Source organism: Leptonotus elevatus, chromosome 6 (genome assembly GCF_054856555.1).
Source record: "Leptonotus elevatus isolate MCC_2025b chromosome 6, RoL_Lele_1.0, whole genome shotgun sequence".
Classification (NCBI taxonomy): domain Eukaryota; kingdom Metazoa; phylum Chordata; class Actinopteri; order Syngnathiformes; family Syngnathidae; genus Leptonotus; species Leptonotus elevatus.
The window spans coordinates 17,285,835-17,299,592 of record NC_141244.1 but is presented as its reverse complement, the minus strand read 5'-3'; the positions used below and the strand labels follow the sequence as shown (position 1 = coordinate 17,299,592).

Below are 13,758 nucleotides of genomic sequence, written 5' to 3'. Positions count from 1 at the left end.
AGTGGAAAAAATATGTTAAACTAATAGACATTGTTCAAATGAATTTTTGACGTCTATAGCCATCAATGGCAGTGATTGAGTTAACCATCAGTCAGATCAGAATGTCAGTATATACAGTACTGTAAGCAGAAGTTATTCATAAATAAATCAACAACTAGAGCACTTTAGAACACGACTTAAAACCCATTTTTATTCTTTGGCTTCCAAAAGGTATAAAACTTTGCACCTGTTGGATTGTTTTATTGTTCACTTGTTTTATCGTTTTATATTTTCTGCTTGAGTATTTTTATCTGTGTACAGCACTTTGTTCCTGTTGCAGTTGTTTTTTAAAATACTTTGTAAATAAAGTTGAGCTGAACTGAAATTCAACACGCTCACATTCACACTTACGGACAATAAGCACATATACCGTACCTGTATACATTAAATTGATGAAATAATGTAATGAGAGTCTTGAGGGGTTTGAGGACGTTAACGGATATTAATTAAAACAATGCCTACATCATTTTAGCTGTGCGCTGCCTCCTACTGGCCAAACAGACAACACAAGCATCATATTTGTAGATGAATTAAGTTATTCCCTTTACTCATAAAAAATAAAATCAAAATACACATTTGGTTTCTCGCAGAAGAACAGCATTTATATTTAGCAGTAATATTTAAGTAATAATCTGTACAATCTGTAATCTGTATTGTACAATACCCTTTAAAGTAATCTAAAATGTCCCTATAGCTTTGCTAATGTGAACTGATTGCCAAAAAAAATTGAATTGGAGAAAAAAGTATTTATTTATATATTTTTTAAATACACACTTACCCTGAATGTTGTATTGTTTCATAATTTTTCAATGTCAGAAGCTGGTGGTTACTGGCACACCACAATGTATTTGCCTAACTCATCATCTTCAATATGCCATGGATGGGGAATATCTTGCTTCTCCAAATCATTTGTGTCGTTGCCATCGTTAACGCTCCCTGGTTCACGTTCCTCAATGTCGCCAAGTCCACAAGATCTCAACTGTCATGGACGTTACCTCTGTATTGACATCTTTTCTTTTCTTTTTTTTACATTGTGGCATCATCTGTGAAGGTTTAAAGAAAGTAACAAGTCAATTTTGATATAGGAGTAGGACGTAAAGGTAAAAAGTCAGAAAAAATATTATTTAAGTAAAGTACAGATAGGTGAAAAATCTACAGAAGTACAGTAATGAAGAATTTGTACCTTATTACTTCCTAGCACTTCACTGTCGCATCTTAACAGATCTTCATTAAATGTGAAGGCATGACAATAATCCATCCATTTGAGTTAAAAGTTAAATATAATTCGTAACATATTTAACTCAAAGTGGAGTTTGTACTCACTGAGTGAATGGATTTTTGAGGAATGCTGGGTTGGGAGATTCAGGTAATTCATCAAGTTGATTTTAAACATTGAAGCATCGTAAGAGGTGGGAAGAAGTACATGGGTAGATGTGTCTTCATTTGTCCATGGAAACCACAAGTTAGTTTTGAGTGGGACTCAAAAACCAATCATCAAGTCACAGTACGAAGTGTAGGACCGCCTCTAGAAGCAACCAGTTAGGTACAGTTAGGTACAGCTATGTTTATGTTTTTTTTTCAGCCAGTGGGGGGCGCATCGTAACGGATGGCAGCGCTGGATCAAGTTGGAGCACAGCCGAGGACGTGCAGGTATGGCAAAAATGACACTTTTAATCGTTCAAAAACGTTCATGTCCGCTCAGATGTTACTAAGGCGTTGGAAATATGCAGCAGCTTCTTACGCGTTGAACCAGGATCATTGCCAAAAGTCAATTTGTTCATACCTCTCGTTTAACGGAGGTTTAAATAAGTCGAGCAGTAAGGCGGCTGTTGTTTTTCGAGGCTTCTTGCGTGGCTGTTATTTTATCTAAATAGTTTGCAACCACTGTGGATTGTTTTGATAAGTAGGCGGAGTGGAGTCGTGTACGATAGCAGGAAGGGTTTTGTGTTAACCCAGGAAGTATTCTTGCCCCGTTAGCTCGCTTGCTATATCACGCTCAACTGTAACACACAGCCGATACAGAGATGAAGAACAACTATCCCACCGATTTAGAGTCAGCATATTTTTTTTACAATTACTCACGAGATTGAACTTTGAACTAATCGTCCTGGCTGCTAGTCGGTTCATACCCCAATTAGGCTAAACCAAAATATATGGCCAAGATGACACAGGAGAATTAAGAAATGTAAAAAAAAAAAAGATTATTATTTATTTTTTTAATATGTTAGAAATATCTGGACTGAGGTGTCCGTGGAGCAAGTGGCGGCCATGCATTTCTTCATGAGGATTGTTGATAAACATGCACCGTTGAGCGTTCTAAAAAGCGCCAAGGTTTAATGGGCCCTCATAACAAAAGAGATAAGGCTAATTCCATATATTTGAAGCAAAGTCTGGTTCAGTTGACAAAGCAAGAAGAAATTGTAAAATAAATCAAGTTATAAAACGGAATAAAACAACCCCAAAAAGATTAAAGCATCGTTTTTCCCACCAAACCTTAGTTTAGAAAAATCTAGTCATTCCAATCCTCAAACAAATACAAATTAGGAATGCATTATTTAACAGTTGAGCAATACGTGATCCCGTCTAGCAGGAAATAAAACTGTGATTGCATTCTGTTTTGTTCCATTTAAATGTCAACTTGCTTACAGCTAAAGGTAAGGTGTAACTTAAGATTTCAAAGGACGTCTTCTTGTTAGAATTTATGTAAACACAATGATGATTAGATTTCTATTTGATTGGTGTGGTATTGAAAATATGAGCTTTTGATGTAAGGTTTTTGGACACCAAAAAGACTAGCTGGTGAAACTGGCTAATGTGGACCCTTTTTAAATACATGAATAAATTACGATGGGTATTAGCACGAAAATGTATAATTATGAACCAGATATGTAGCCCAGCCCCGTTTAATTAATGCTAACAGGTGTGGTGGTGGATAAGGGTAAACAGTTCAGAAACGCATTAATTACAACTTAATTAAAAAAAATTAAAACTCACATACGAACCTGAAGCTGTTTAATCCAGTAATAGAGACGAGCTAGTAGGTTGGGAGAGCGTTTTAAAAATAAATACGTTAATGTATTACCTGTACAAAAGCATGGCAGAAATAAAGTTTGGAATCAACTGAGGACAGATACGCATGCGCACTAGAGCATGACAGCTTTACATAGAGTAATGTTGTATTACCCTGCCATCTACTGGCCAAATTGACAAGGACAAGCTTTATAGAAGATGGATGGACTTATTCTGATGACATTTTCTTTCTTTGTTTTAAAATATATATATATATAATTACAGTATTAATACCCCATCATTGGATAGGTGTCTGCATTATACCTTTACAAATATTAAGTGGTCTGTGTAAATCTTTTGTCATGGCTTCATTTTTAGAAAGGACTATTGATTAATTGATTGATTGATAATTTTTTTGTATTATTAATTGCAAAATGACCCTGCGTCTTCCTCTGACAGACCCCAAACATGGGTGAAACAGACAAGTTGCAAAAGGACGTTCCCAATCACAATACAGATATCTATTTAAGGTAATATTCTGCAGCACATATTAAAAAAGTGAATTCAAAATTTGAGTATCTGTAATATGTATGTTTGTTTTTTTGTCCAAGTGAGCACAATAAAACAGGAAGTAAAAAGAAGAAAGAAAAAGAGGGTAAAATGGTCACAGTTGGACCCATTGAACTGGTATGTTGTCTGTCTATCTCTAGCTCTATCTTTTTTTCTTTCTTTTTTTACAATTAGAGACTAATAATGACAATTCCCGGTTACATGAGCACAGTTCAGGTTTGCAGATGGCATCGATGTTATACTGATCATCTTCGGGACGGTGATGTCGGTGGCCCATGGGCTGGTGTTCCCCCTTATGTGTGTTGTGTTTGGGCACATGGCGGACAGATTTATACAGTCCTCAGCCATGTCTAAAAACAACACCCGCTACTTCAGTAAGTTCACAGAGACCGCAACAAATGGTAACGTTACTCAACGACGAATATTACACCTTATTTTCTCTATTTTCAGTGTCCACCAACAGCACCTTACAGGATGACATGGCCGGGTAAGACCAAGAAGTCCGTTTACACTCAACTAAGGCACGTTTGACAATTTGTTTTTCCTTTTCCAGCTTTTCTATTTACTTCGCCATCACAGGGGTGTTGGTGGTAGTGGCTGCCTACATGCAGGTTGCTTTTTTTACACTGGCTGCTGTACGACAAGTCAAGCGCATCCGCAAGCGTTTTTTCCACAGTATCATGCGACAGGACATCGGCTGGTTTGATGTCAACGAGACGGGGACACTCAACACTCGTCTTGTTGAGTGAGTGATTTAATTGCATGTTCCATTCTGCAGATATTATGGAAAACGCCGCTTTGAATTGAGCCGCCTGTTTCCCAAAATGTGTCTTAAGGAAACTGTTGTGAATTGTACCAAATTGAGTCGTCACTATATGGCAAACTGGGTTTTAACTGCCCCACGACTTAAGACGCTGAACTGGGCAAAAAAAAATATGCCATCTCAAAAAGGTGGCAATACTATAGTGGCTTTACAATAATTCATGATCATTCATTTGTCCGGGCAGTGACATCTATAAGATCCAAGAGGGTATTGGAGACAAAATGGGGATGTTAATCCAGTCGCTTTCCACCTTCATTGCATCTTTGGTGGTTGGCTTAAGCATAGGATGGAAGCTCGCTCTGGTGGTCCTGGCCGTCTGCCCCTTGCTGGGCCTGTCAGCTGGCATTTTCAGTAAGGTAAACCTGCTCTTTGTCCACCTTGCCTATCATCCTGAAAAAAAACAAAAAAACCCTTTTCTTGCTAAACTGATATGTCTCTCCTTAGGTGGTGACGTCATTCACCGCTAAAGAACAGGCTGCTTATGCTAAAGCGGGTGCGGTGGCACAGGAGGTGCTTTCTGCCATCAGGACTGTGTTTGCCTTCAGTGGGCAGCAGAGAGAGATCCAAAGGTTTGTGGACACTCCACCCACAACTATGGTCGGAGAATGGACATTGAGCTTTTTCCAAACATGAGCTTTTAATTCTCAGGTGTGATTGACAGTGATGCATATTGCACCTCACTATGTGGATATAATAAGTCTACATAATCTAATAATAATATAAATTGTTTTAATACCTTTTCTACCAATCCAATAATGAATGCTGGATGGTTTTGAGGTTGATTTGTCCATGAATGGTGGTATATAACTTGATATCACAAAAACCTGGCATTTGAACAGGGGTTGTGTAGACCTTTTTGTAGCCGCTGTTTGGCTAGCAAAACTAATTCTTTCTTTGGTTTATGTACTGCCAAACAGGTATCATAAAAACTTGGAGGAGGCTAAGAACATGGGAGTAAAGAAGGCGATAAGTTCAAACACTGCCATGGGTTTCACCTACATGATGATCTTCCTGTCTTATGCTCTGGCCTTCTGGTATGGGAGTACGCTCGTCCTGAGTGAGGAGTACACGACTGGGACTGTACTCACAGTGAGCAGACATTGAGAGAAATGTGAATTTTATCACAATACGATTGCCCTTAAATATAATTTCAACACTAACAATGATGCTTTTTGTGTGAAGGTTTTATTCGCTTTAATTTTTGGAGCAATCGCATTGGGAGAGACGTCACCGAACATCCAGTCGTTTTCCAGCGCCCGAGGAGCGGCACACCAAGTGTACAGCATCATTGATCACGTAAGAAGGAACGACCACATTTTGAACCACAAACTGAGCTCAAAAGAAAATTTGACTTCACAGAAACCGAGTATCGACAGCTACTCAGAAACCGGCTTCAAGCCTGATTCGATCAATGGAAACATTGAGTTAAAAAACATCCACTTTAACTACCCCTCAAGGCCAGAAGTCAAAGTACGCTCGTCATACTGTTAAACTTCATCGAGACATACTGCAAATCCGAACTTTGCATGATTGGCATGTTACGATTTGCAGGTATTAAACAACATGTCCCTGAGTGTGACGAGTGGACAGACCATGGCCTTAGTGGGAAGCAGCGGCTGCGGGAAAAGCACCACCATCCAGCTGTTGCAGAGGTTCTACGATCCTCAGCAGGGATCTGTACGTGCATATTTGTGAAAAGTTTTTACTACATCCATTTTCTTCCGCAAAAAACAACAACCTTTCAAAACAACCAATAAAAGAGAATACCTTTCTCTCCCTATTTGAAGGTATGTATCGATGGTCATGACATCCGATCACTCAATATCCGTCACCTGCGAAAGCTGATTGGCGTGGTGAGTCAGGAGCCCGTCCTATTTGCCACCACCATATGTGAGAACATCCGATACGGCCGAACTGACGTGACACGGGAAGAGATCGAGCAAGCCGCCAAGGAGGCCAACGCTCACGACTTCATCATGAACTTCCCCGATGTATGACCCTAGTGATGACTTTGACTTTTTTCACGTCAAGTCACTGATGAGATTGTTATTGTTGAGCAGAAGTTTGAAACGCTGGTCGGGGACCGAGGGACTCAGATGAGCGGAGGACAGAAGCAGAGGATTGCAATTGCCCGCGCGCTCGTCCGTAACCCCAAAATCCTTTTACTGGACGAAGCAACATCTGCTCTTGATGCCGAGAGTGAGACGATCGTGCAGGCTGCACTCGACAAGGTACAAACGCAGACCGGCGTTCATTTGCATATTAGATAATTAAGTAGACCGCCCCCGTTGATATTTCTATTGACAGTTTTATCATTCGTGCAGGTGAGACTGGGTCGTAACACCATAATTGTGGCCCATCGCCTTTCAACTATCAGAAACGCCGATATCATCGCTGGCTTCCAAAATGGAGAAGTTGTAGAGTTCGGTACTCATAGCCAATTGATGGAAAAACAGGGTGTGTATCATACCCTCGTCACCATGCAGGTAACAATTGCATAAAAACACTGTGACACATTCGGGGGACATTTATCTAATATCGCAACAATATATACCCTGTGTTGTGATTTCCCCATCTTTATCTTGTAGACTTTCCAGAAAGCCAAAGTTGATGAGCAGCGGAACAGTGAGCTGAATGAAAAGAGCCCAATAACCAAAATGGTCGACGAATCTCCCACGAAAAGGAGGAAGTCTACAAAAGGGGTTTCTTCTGCTGCTCTAGAGGGAATGAAAGAAGAGAAAGAAACATTGCTGGATGCCCAAAACGAAACCGAAAAGGTGGCATTAGTTTATTTGAATTTTGGCAAAGAATAAAGCAAAACCTGATTCAACATGTCTTATCTCCTTTCTGCAGGATGAAAATGTCCCCCCAGTGTCGTTACTCAAAATTCTGCATTTCAACCTTACTGAATGGCCTTACATTTTGATGGGGGTGATCTTTGCTGCCATCAATGGATTATTACAGCCCCTGTTTGCGGTCATCCTCTCAAAGTTCATCGCTGTAAGTGACAATTTGTGTCCAACTGGATCACATGTTTTCCTGGATGCAAAACATTCCGAATGAGATAATCATCTTTCTCTTTCAAACTTTCAGGTGATGGCTGAGGCCGATCAAGAGCTGATCAGAAAACAAACAGAATTTCTTTGCCTCATGTTTGCAACTATTGGAATTGTCATTTTTTTCACCATGTTCCTCCAGGTATGCATACACGCGGAAGAGGGAAGTCGTCATTCACGAGTATTGATTTCCACGTCCAATTGTGCTTGTGTCCCATTTTGCAGGGTTACTGTTTTGGAAAATCTGGTGAGATCCTGACGTTAAAACTGAGACTTGCCGCCTTCAAGGCTTTGATGAGGCAGGTGAGTGAAATCGCAAATTCTCGGGAGACAGACAGTTTGCAATTTGACCATTTCTCTGTCAGGACAATATTTTTTTAATTTGAGAAGGAATGACTTTGTAGGACCTCGGCTGGTTTGATGACCCCAAAAACAGTGTTGGAACGCTCACAACAAGGCTAGCCTCAGATGCTGCTCAAGTCCAAGGGGTAACGCATTTGCAGTTTCTCGCTCATACACATAGGTTTCTATTTCCTCAAACCCTTTACCTCTGCTCAGGTTACAGGACTACGCCTGGCCACGCTGGTGCAGAATATTGCCAACCTCGGCACTGGCGTGATTCTTGCCTTTGTGTATGGCTGGGAGCTGACCCTGCTCGTACTGCTGTTGGTGCCAATCTTGGCGGTGGCTGGAACTGTAGAGATGGAGTTGCTAGCTGGGCAAGCTGCCAAGGACAAGAAAGAGTTGGAGAAGGCGGGACAGGTGGGCATTTTGCCATGTGATGCACTCTTGGGTCAAAAATAACCCTATTATGGGTTAAAAAATGGACAGATCCTCTACTTGGGTCAATTTGACCCAATTTTGGGTCAAAAAAAATTCAGTTGTATAGCATACAACAACCCAGAAAGTTGGGTCAGATCGTCTATTTGGGTCAGTTTGACCCATCTATAGGTCATAAATTGGGTCATTTTCCATAAAATAACCAGGAAAGTTGGGTCAAATTGTCTATTTGGGTCAAAAATTGGGTAATTTTCTATAAAACAACCCAAAAGGTTGGATTAAATTGTCTACTTGGCTCAATTTGACGCAACTTTGGGTCTAAAATTGGGTCTTTTTTTTTTTACAAAACAACCTAGAATGTTGGGTCAGATCTACTTAGATCAATTTGACCTAACTTTGGGTAAAAATAAATAAAAATTGGGTAATTTTCTATAAAACAAACCAGAAAAGTGGGTTAGATCGTCTACTTGGGTCAATTTGACCCAACTTTGGGTAAAAAATTGGGTTTTGTTTTGTTTTGTTTTTTAAATAAAACAACCCAGAAAGTTGGGTCAGATCTACTCGGATTAATTTGACTATGGGTTAAAAAAAAATAATCGAATGTTATTTTGTATAAAACAACACAGAAAATTGGGTCAAATTGAACCATAAAGCGAATCAGTCCATTTTTGATCCATAAAGAGGTTCCTTTTTGACCCAACTGTCTTATAAGTGTGGGTTAGTAACCATGGTATACATGTCATGTTTTCATGTTGCATCTCATCAGATTGTGACAGAAGCCATTGAAAATATCCGTACAGTTGCATCTCTGACCAGGGAACCCAAGTTTGAGTCTTTGTTCAACAATAACCTGCAAGTCCCATACAGGTATGCGAGGGCTGTCCATAAATGGTTGAAATGGTTCTCAATATGTTTTTGTTTTTTTTAATGGTTCTGTGTATCTCTGTAGAAATGCCCAGAAAAAGGCCCATGTGCAGGGTTTTGCCTTCTCTTTTTCCCAAGCCATGATCTACTTTACTTATGCCATATGTTTCTGGTTTGGAGCTTGGCTTGTTGAGCAAGGACGAATGGATGTTGAGGGAGTATTTCTGTGAGTAACATTTCCTCTTCATAACGATTTCATTTCAAAAATAACGCCAGCTTTACATTTTCATTACTCATTCATCATTTATTAAGTCAAATCATGTATACTGTAAATCGATTGTCTTTCTCAGAGTGATTATGGCAATTCTGTATGGTTCAATGGCCGTTGGAGAAGCCAATTCCTTCACTCCAAACTATGCAAAAGCCAAAATGTCAGCCGCTCACATCATGATGCTCCTGAACACAAATCCTGCCATTGATAATCTCTCACATGAGGGACAGTCATTGGTAAGTAGCAAAACGTTGCCAACCAAAGTTTACAGGCCTACAATATTAATAAAGTAAGGCTTGTCTCTTTCCTTAAAACTCCAGGACCAATTTGATGGTAATGTGCAATTTGAGGGTGTTAAGTTTAACTACCCCTCACGCCCCGATGTGCCTGTCCTTCGAGGGCTGAATCTGAAAGTGAGCAAGGGAGAGACGCTGGCCCTGGTGGGAAGCAGCGGCTGTGGAAAAAGCACCACCATCCAGCTTCTGGAGAGGTTCTACGATGCCAAGCAAGGGAACGTGGTGAGAAAATGCTTGCGCCTGATTCTTTCGCATGATTCTTTTCTAAAATGTTATCGAGACTAGTTCCAAATTGTTGACATTTAATCGGTTTTTATTTGGGGTATTTTTGACCTACCTTTGATCCAAACAACTCTCCTTGGTCTTGGTCATCTTGCTCAAATCCTGGACTATCAACTTTTCCTGACATCTGGCATCAATGATGACTGACATGAGTTGTATTTTTGTTGATTGTCCTCCAGATGATTGATTCCAAGAGTGTGAAAGAGCTGAACATCCACTGGCTGAGGTCTCAGATAGGTATTGTGTCCCAGGAGCCAGTTCTGTTTGACTGCAGCCTGGCCGAAAACATCGCCTACGGAGACAACGGTCGTGCTGTTACTATGGAGGAAATTAAGGCAGCTGCCGAAGCGGCCAACATTCACAGCTTCATAGAACAACTGCCAGAGGTCATCACATTTCTGTAAAAGAGGATATAATCATTTGGATCAAAACTCACACATTTGTCACTAGATTTTAAGAAAATGATCACATTGTTTTCAGTTACTATGGCCCAATCACTGAAAAGATCCTAAAACAGGGGACGGGCAGCTTAAATAGATAATTTTGGCAATGTGTCATATTTTCCACGGACTAACTTTGACTTTGTTTACTCGAGCAGAACTACAACACCCAGGCAGGCGACAAGGGGACCCAGCTGTCAGGTGGTCAGAAACAACGCATAGCCATAGCCCGAGCCATCCTCCGTAACCCCAAACTGTTGCTTCTGGATGAGGCCACGTCTGCACTCGACACTGAAAGCGAGAAGGTGTTTGTTTTTTTCTTCTCCTCTGGAATTACTTCACATTTGGCCGCCTGATGTTAAGCTATATTGACTTCTGTCCTCCCAATTTGTTCTTGGTCCAGGTGGTGCAAGAGGCGTTGGACAAAGCTCGACAGGGCAGGACGTGCATCATCGTAGCCCACCGTCTGTCCACCATCCAAAATGCAGACCGCATAGCCGTCTTTCAGGGCGGGGTGGTGGTTGAACAAGGGACACATCAGCAGCTGCTAGCCAAAAAGGGAGTCTATCACACGCTGGTCACTACACAGTTGGGTCATGGCAGTGAATGAGTAGACTAAGTTCATTATTTAGTTTTTATTTTATTTAGGTCTCAAATTTCATTTAATAGTGGCCGTTTGTTGGAATGCACACTATTGTCTGCGTGTCTACGAGATGACGCACAGGTGAAAGTAGAAACGTTCAATTAAGTTTTAGTCATTTCTATGAGTTTTAGTTGATGAAAGCTCCGATTTTAGTCTGGTTTTAGTGTTGTTTTTTCAAAGTAAGTCTTTTAACAAATGCACATTATCATGTTTCAAGTTCAACACATACTTTGCTAGACAATTAAGAAAATCAAACTATCAAACAAGAACAAAGAAATAGCCTACTGATCTTTTTTAGCGATGACCAAAATGATAATGCATCTGTACTGTTGGGTTTGTTCTTTCTTTTTCTTATGTGGGCAACAGCAGCAGGTCTAAAATGCTGCGTTTCCCTCCATATTTCAGACAGTCGCTCAAACATATCAGTCAATATGACAACAAATTTCACTTGCTGCCCGGCCAAAAATACCTTCCAGCTCTCTACATAAAAGTAACACACAAACGCTAACAAATTGACGTTAGCATATAAGCTAACTTTTGCCTGAAGCTAGCTAGCTGCCCTTTTTTTTGCTAGGTGTTATGTGGAAAACTTGAAGCTTACTATGACACTATGAAATGTATCCCGAGCTGACTGTAAGGTAACGTGTAATTTGCATACGACTGACAGACCGCCCGCTAACTTTTTCGTCCATTCTCGTCTTGTCAATAAGAACTCGCACACCTCTCGTCATGTTTTAGTCAGCTATCGTTTTGCTCATCGCCTTCATCCTACTGCCTTGAAAACAGGGGCATCGACGAAATCCTTTTGTCATCGTCAAAAACACCACTTGGGCCTGTTTAGTTGAACACAAATGTGATATCCTCACATTAATTGTTCTGCCCGTCACTATACGGTACATTGTTGGTATAAATAGATTAACAGATGCATTATTTGCATCAAATGTTTTCTCAGGTACAAGGTATTTTTGCATGATTGAATCAGGGAGAGAGATTTGGGAGGGGGGGGGGGGGGGTTAAGTGAAGATAACTGACATTAACAAACATAGTATAATAGATATGACTGAAATCTGATGAATTTTGGCTGACTTACTGACTGAAGAGAAGAAAGGGAAGTATTTTAAGTGCATTTGAGGGGATTGCTGCATGCCAATTTCCAGGGTTGTAATAGTTGCGTAATGCAACCTACTAGCCAAAGATGATACAATGTATTATTATCAGGATCACATATTCAAATAGCCTTTACTCATTATTATCCTTGAAAGTACTGACATCTCTGGTCAGACCGGCCACACCTGTGCCAACAGATCCTACCTCACAATTGCTCTTAATTATGTTGCTGTTAATTATGTATCTGGAATGTGGCCAGAGTAAATCTGCATTGCCATTGCATGTGTTGTACTTGCAGAAATTGCTACTTATTTTTAAGATATATATTGTGAATGAAGTGTATTTACCTCTGTCAAGTAATGATAATGTGTCACAATACATTATTTTGTACAAATCTGAATAAAAGAGGGTTGCATAAATGTGTTTCATAAGGAAACTGATCAGTCAACTTTGTTTCCAAATTGTGTCTCTCTGCCTTTCACAAAGAACAGTATTAGATGTAACGTGAATGCATTTGTTGACGTGAATGTCCTGAGAAAGACGTCATTATTTTTAGATTTTTATTATTTAGAAGGAGTTGTACAGTTGCACTCACAATTATTCAGTTCTCATTTTGGGGCGGTAGCTAATCAGTAAAGACTTGGACTTTGGAACCAGAGGGTCATGGAATTGCTCGCTGTTGGGGTGCCCTTAAGCAAGGGACTGCACCCTTCTGAAACTCAGCTCAACATATGTGCACTAAATACGATTTTCCCTTGCGGGATCAGAGTAAAATATATATTCAATTAAACTTACATTTACAACTGAAGTCTGGTGAAAAGTGGTCTGGGCAGCAGTCCAGGCTGGGTCCTCCAGCAACCCAGTTAAATTGCTGAGACAATTTAATTGCACATGGACTAAATGGCCAGCTCAATATCCTAATATTACTTTGTACTTGCATCAAGAAAACAATTTGACCCAACTTTGTGGGTTATTTTAGACAAAATGACCACATTTTTTTGACCCAAGTAAAGGATCTGACCAATATTTATGAGTTGTTTTACGCTGAAAGACCCATTTCTTGACTCAAAGTTGGGTCAAATGGACCCAAGTAGAGAATTGTTTGCCTTCAATGGTCAGCAGAAAGAGATCAACAGGTTTGTCTGTGTATTGCGTGATGCTTCACTAAAGGTGGAAATGTACTTGTGTGTCTAATGACAACTATTGTCAGGTTGCTATAATGCCCCCGTAGAGGTGTAACGAGCACAATACTAATAATACCGGTAAATTGATACCTTACCATCTATCGTCAATAAATTCAAGCCTAATCAGGGGCTTCACCTTCATGATGATCTACCCGTCTTATGCTCGAGCCTTCTGGTACGGGAGTACACTTATTCCGAGTCTAGAGTACTCTATTGGAACTGTACTGGCAGTGAGTAGAGATGACCGTAATTAAACACTATAACTAACATTTATTTTCCCTTTAAGGTTTTATTTGCTTTGCTTGTTGGAGCATTTGCATTTGGGGGCGGACCTCACCAAACATCCAGTTATTTTCTAGCGCCCGAGGAGCTGCACGCCAAGTGTGCAGCATGA

The 13,758-nt window shown here is 40.2% G+C and overlaps 1 protein-coding gene and 1 long non-coding RNA gene across 3 annotated transcripts; one reads left to right on the top strand and one right to left on the bottom strand.

Annotated features, from left to right (window-relative positions):
* Nucleotides 1–832: 832 nt before the first annotated feature.
* Nucleotides 833–3,141, bottom strand: LOC147172349 (uncharacterized). Its single transcript, XR_015095323.1, has 3 exons — nt 3,042–3,141; nt 1,363–1,564; nt 833–1,082 (listed from the first exon to the last, which is right to left on the bottom strand). It is a non-coding gene; the product is annotated as an uncharacterized LOC147172349 (long non-coding RNA).
* Nucleotides 1,618–12,628, top strand: LOC147172348 (ATP-dependent translocase ABCB1-like). 2 transcript variants are annotated; one of them, XM_086077767.1, is made up of 28 exons: nt 1,618–1,689; nt 3,508–3,578; nt 3,660–3,735; nt 3,830–3,992; nt 4,069–4,105; nt 4,172–4,363; nt 4,626–4,797; nt 4,886–5,010; nt 5,359–5,530; nt 5,624–5,737; nt 5,801–5,911; nt 5,993–6,118; nt 6,229–6,432; nt 6,502–6,672; nt 6,766–6,927; nt 7,030–7,218; nt 7,295–7,441; nt 7,535–7,639; nt 7,723–7,800; nt 7,902–7,985; nt 8,056–8,259; nt 9,044–9,144; nt 9,227–9,367; nt 9,492–9,648; nt 9,733–9,930; nt 10,170–10,376; nt 10,589–10,735; nt 10,834–12,628. In XM_086077767.1, exons 2-28 carry the CDS (start codon nt 3,517–3,519, stop codon nt 11,038–11,040), a joined length of 3,852 nt encoding a protein of 1,283 aa, XP_085933893.1. In that variant the 5' UTR covers nt 1,618–1,689; nt 3,508–3,516; the 3' UTR covers nt 11,041–12,628. The 2 variants fall into 2 exon arrangements, with proteins under 2 accessions (XP_085933893.1, XP_085933891.1); XM_086077765.1 differs by lacking the exon at nt 1,618–1,689 and adding an exon at nt 2,567–2,693.
* The last annotated feature ends 1,130 nt before the right edge of the window (nt 12,629–13,758 follow it).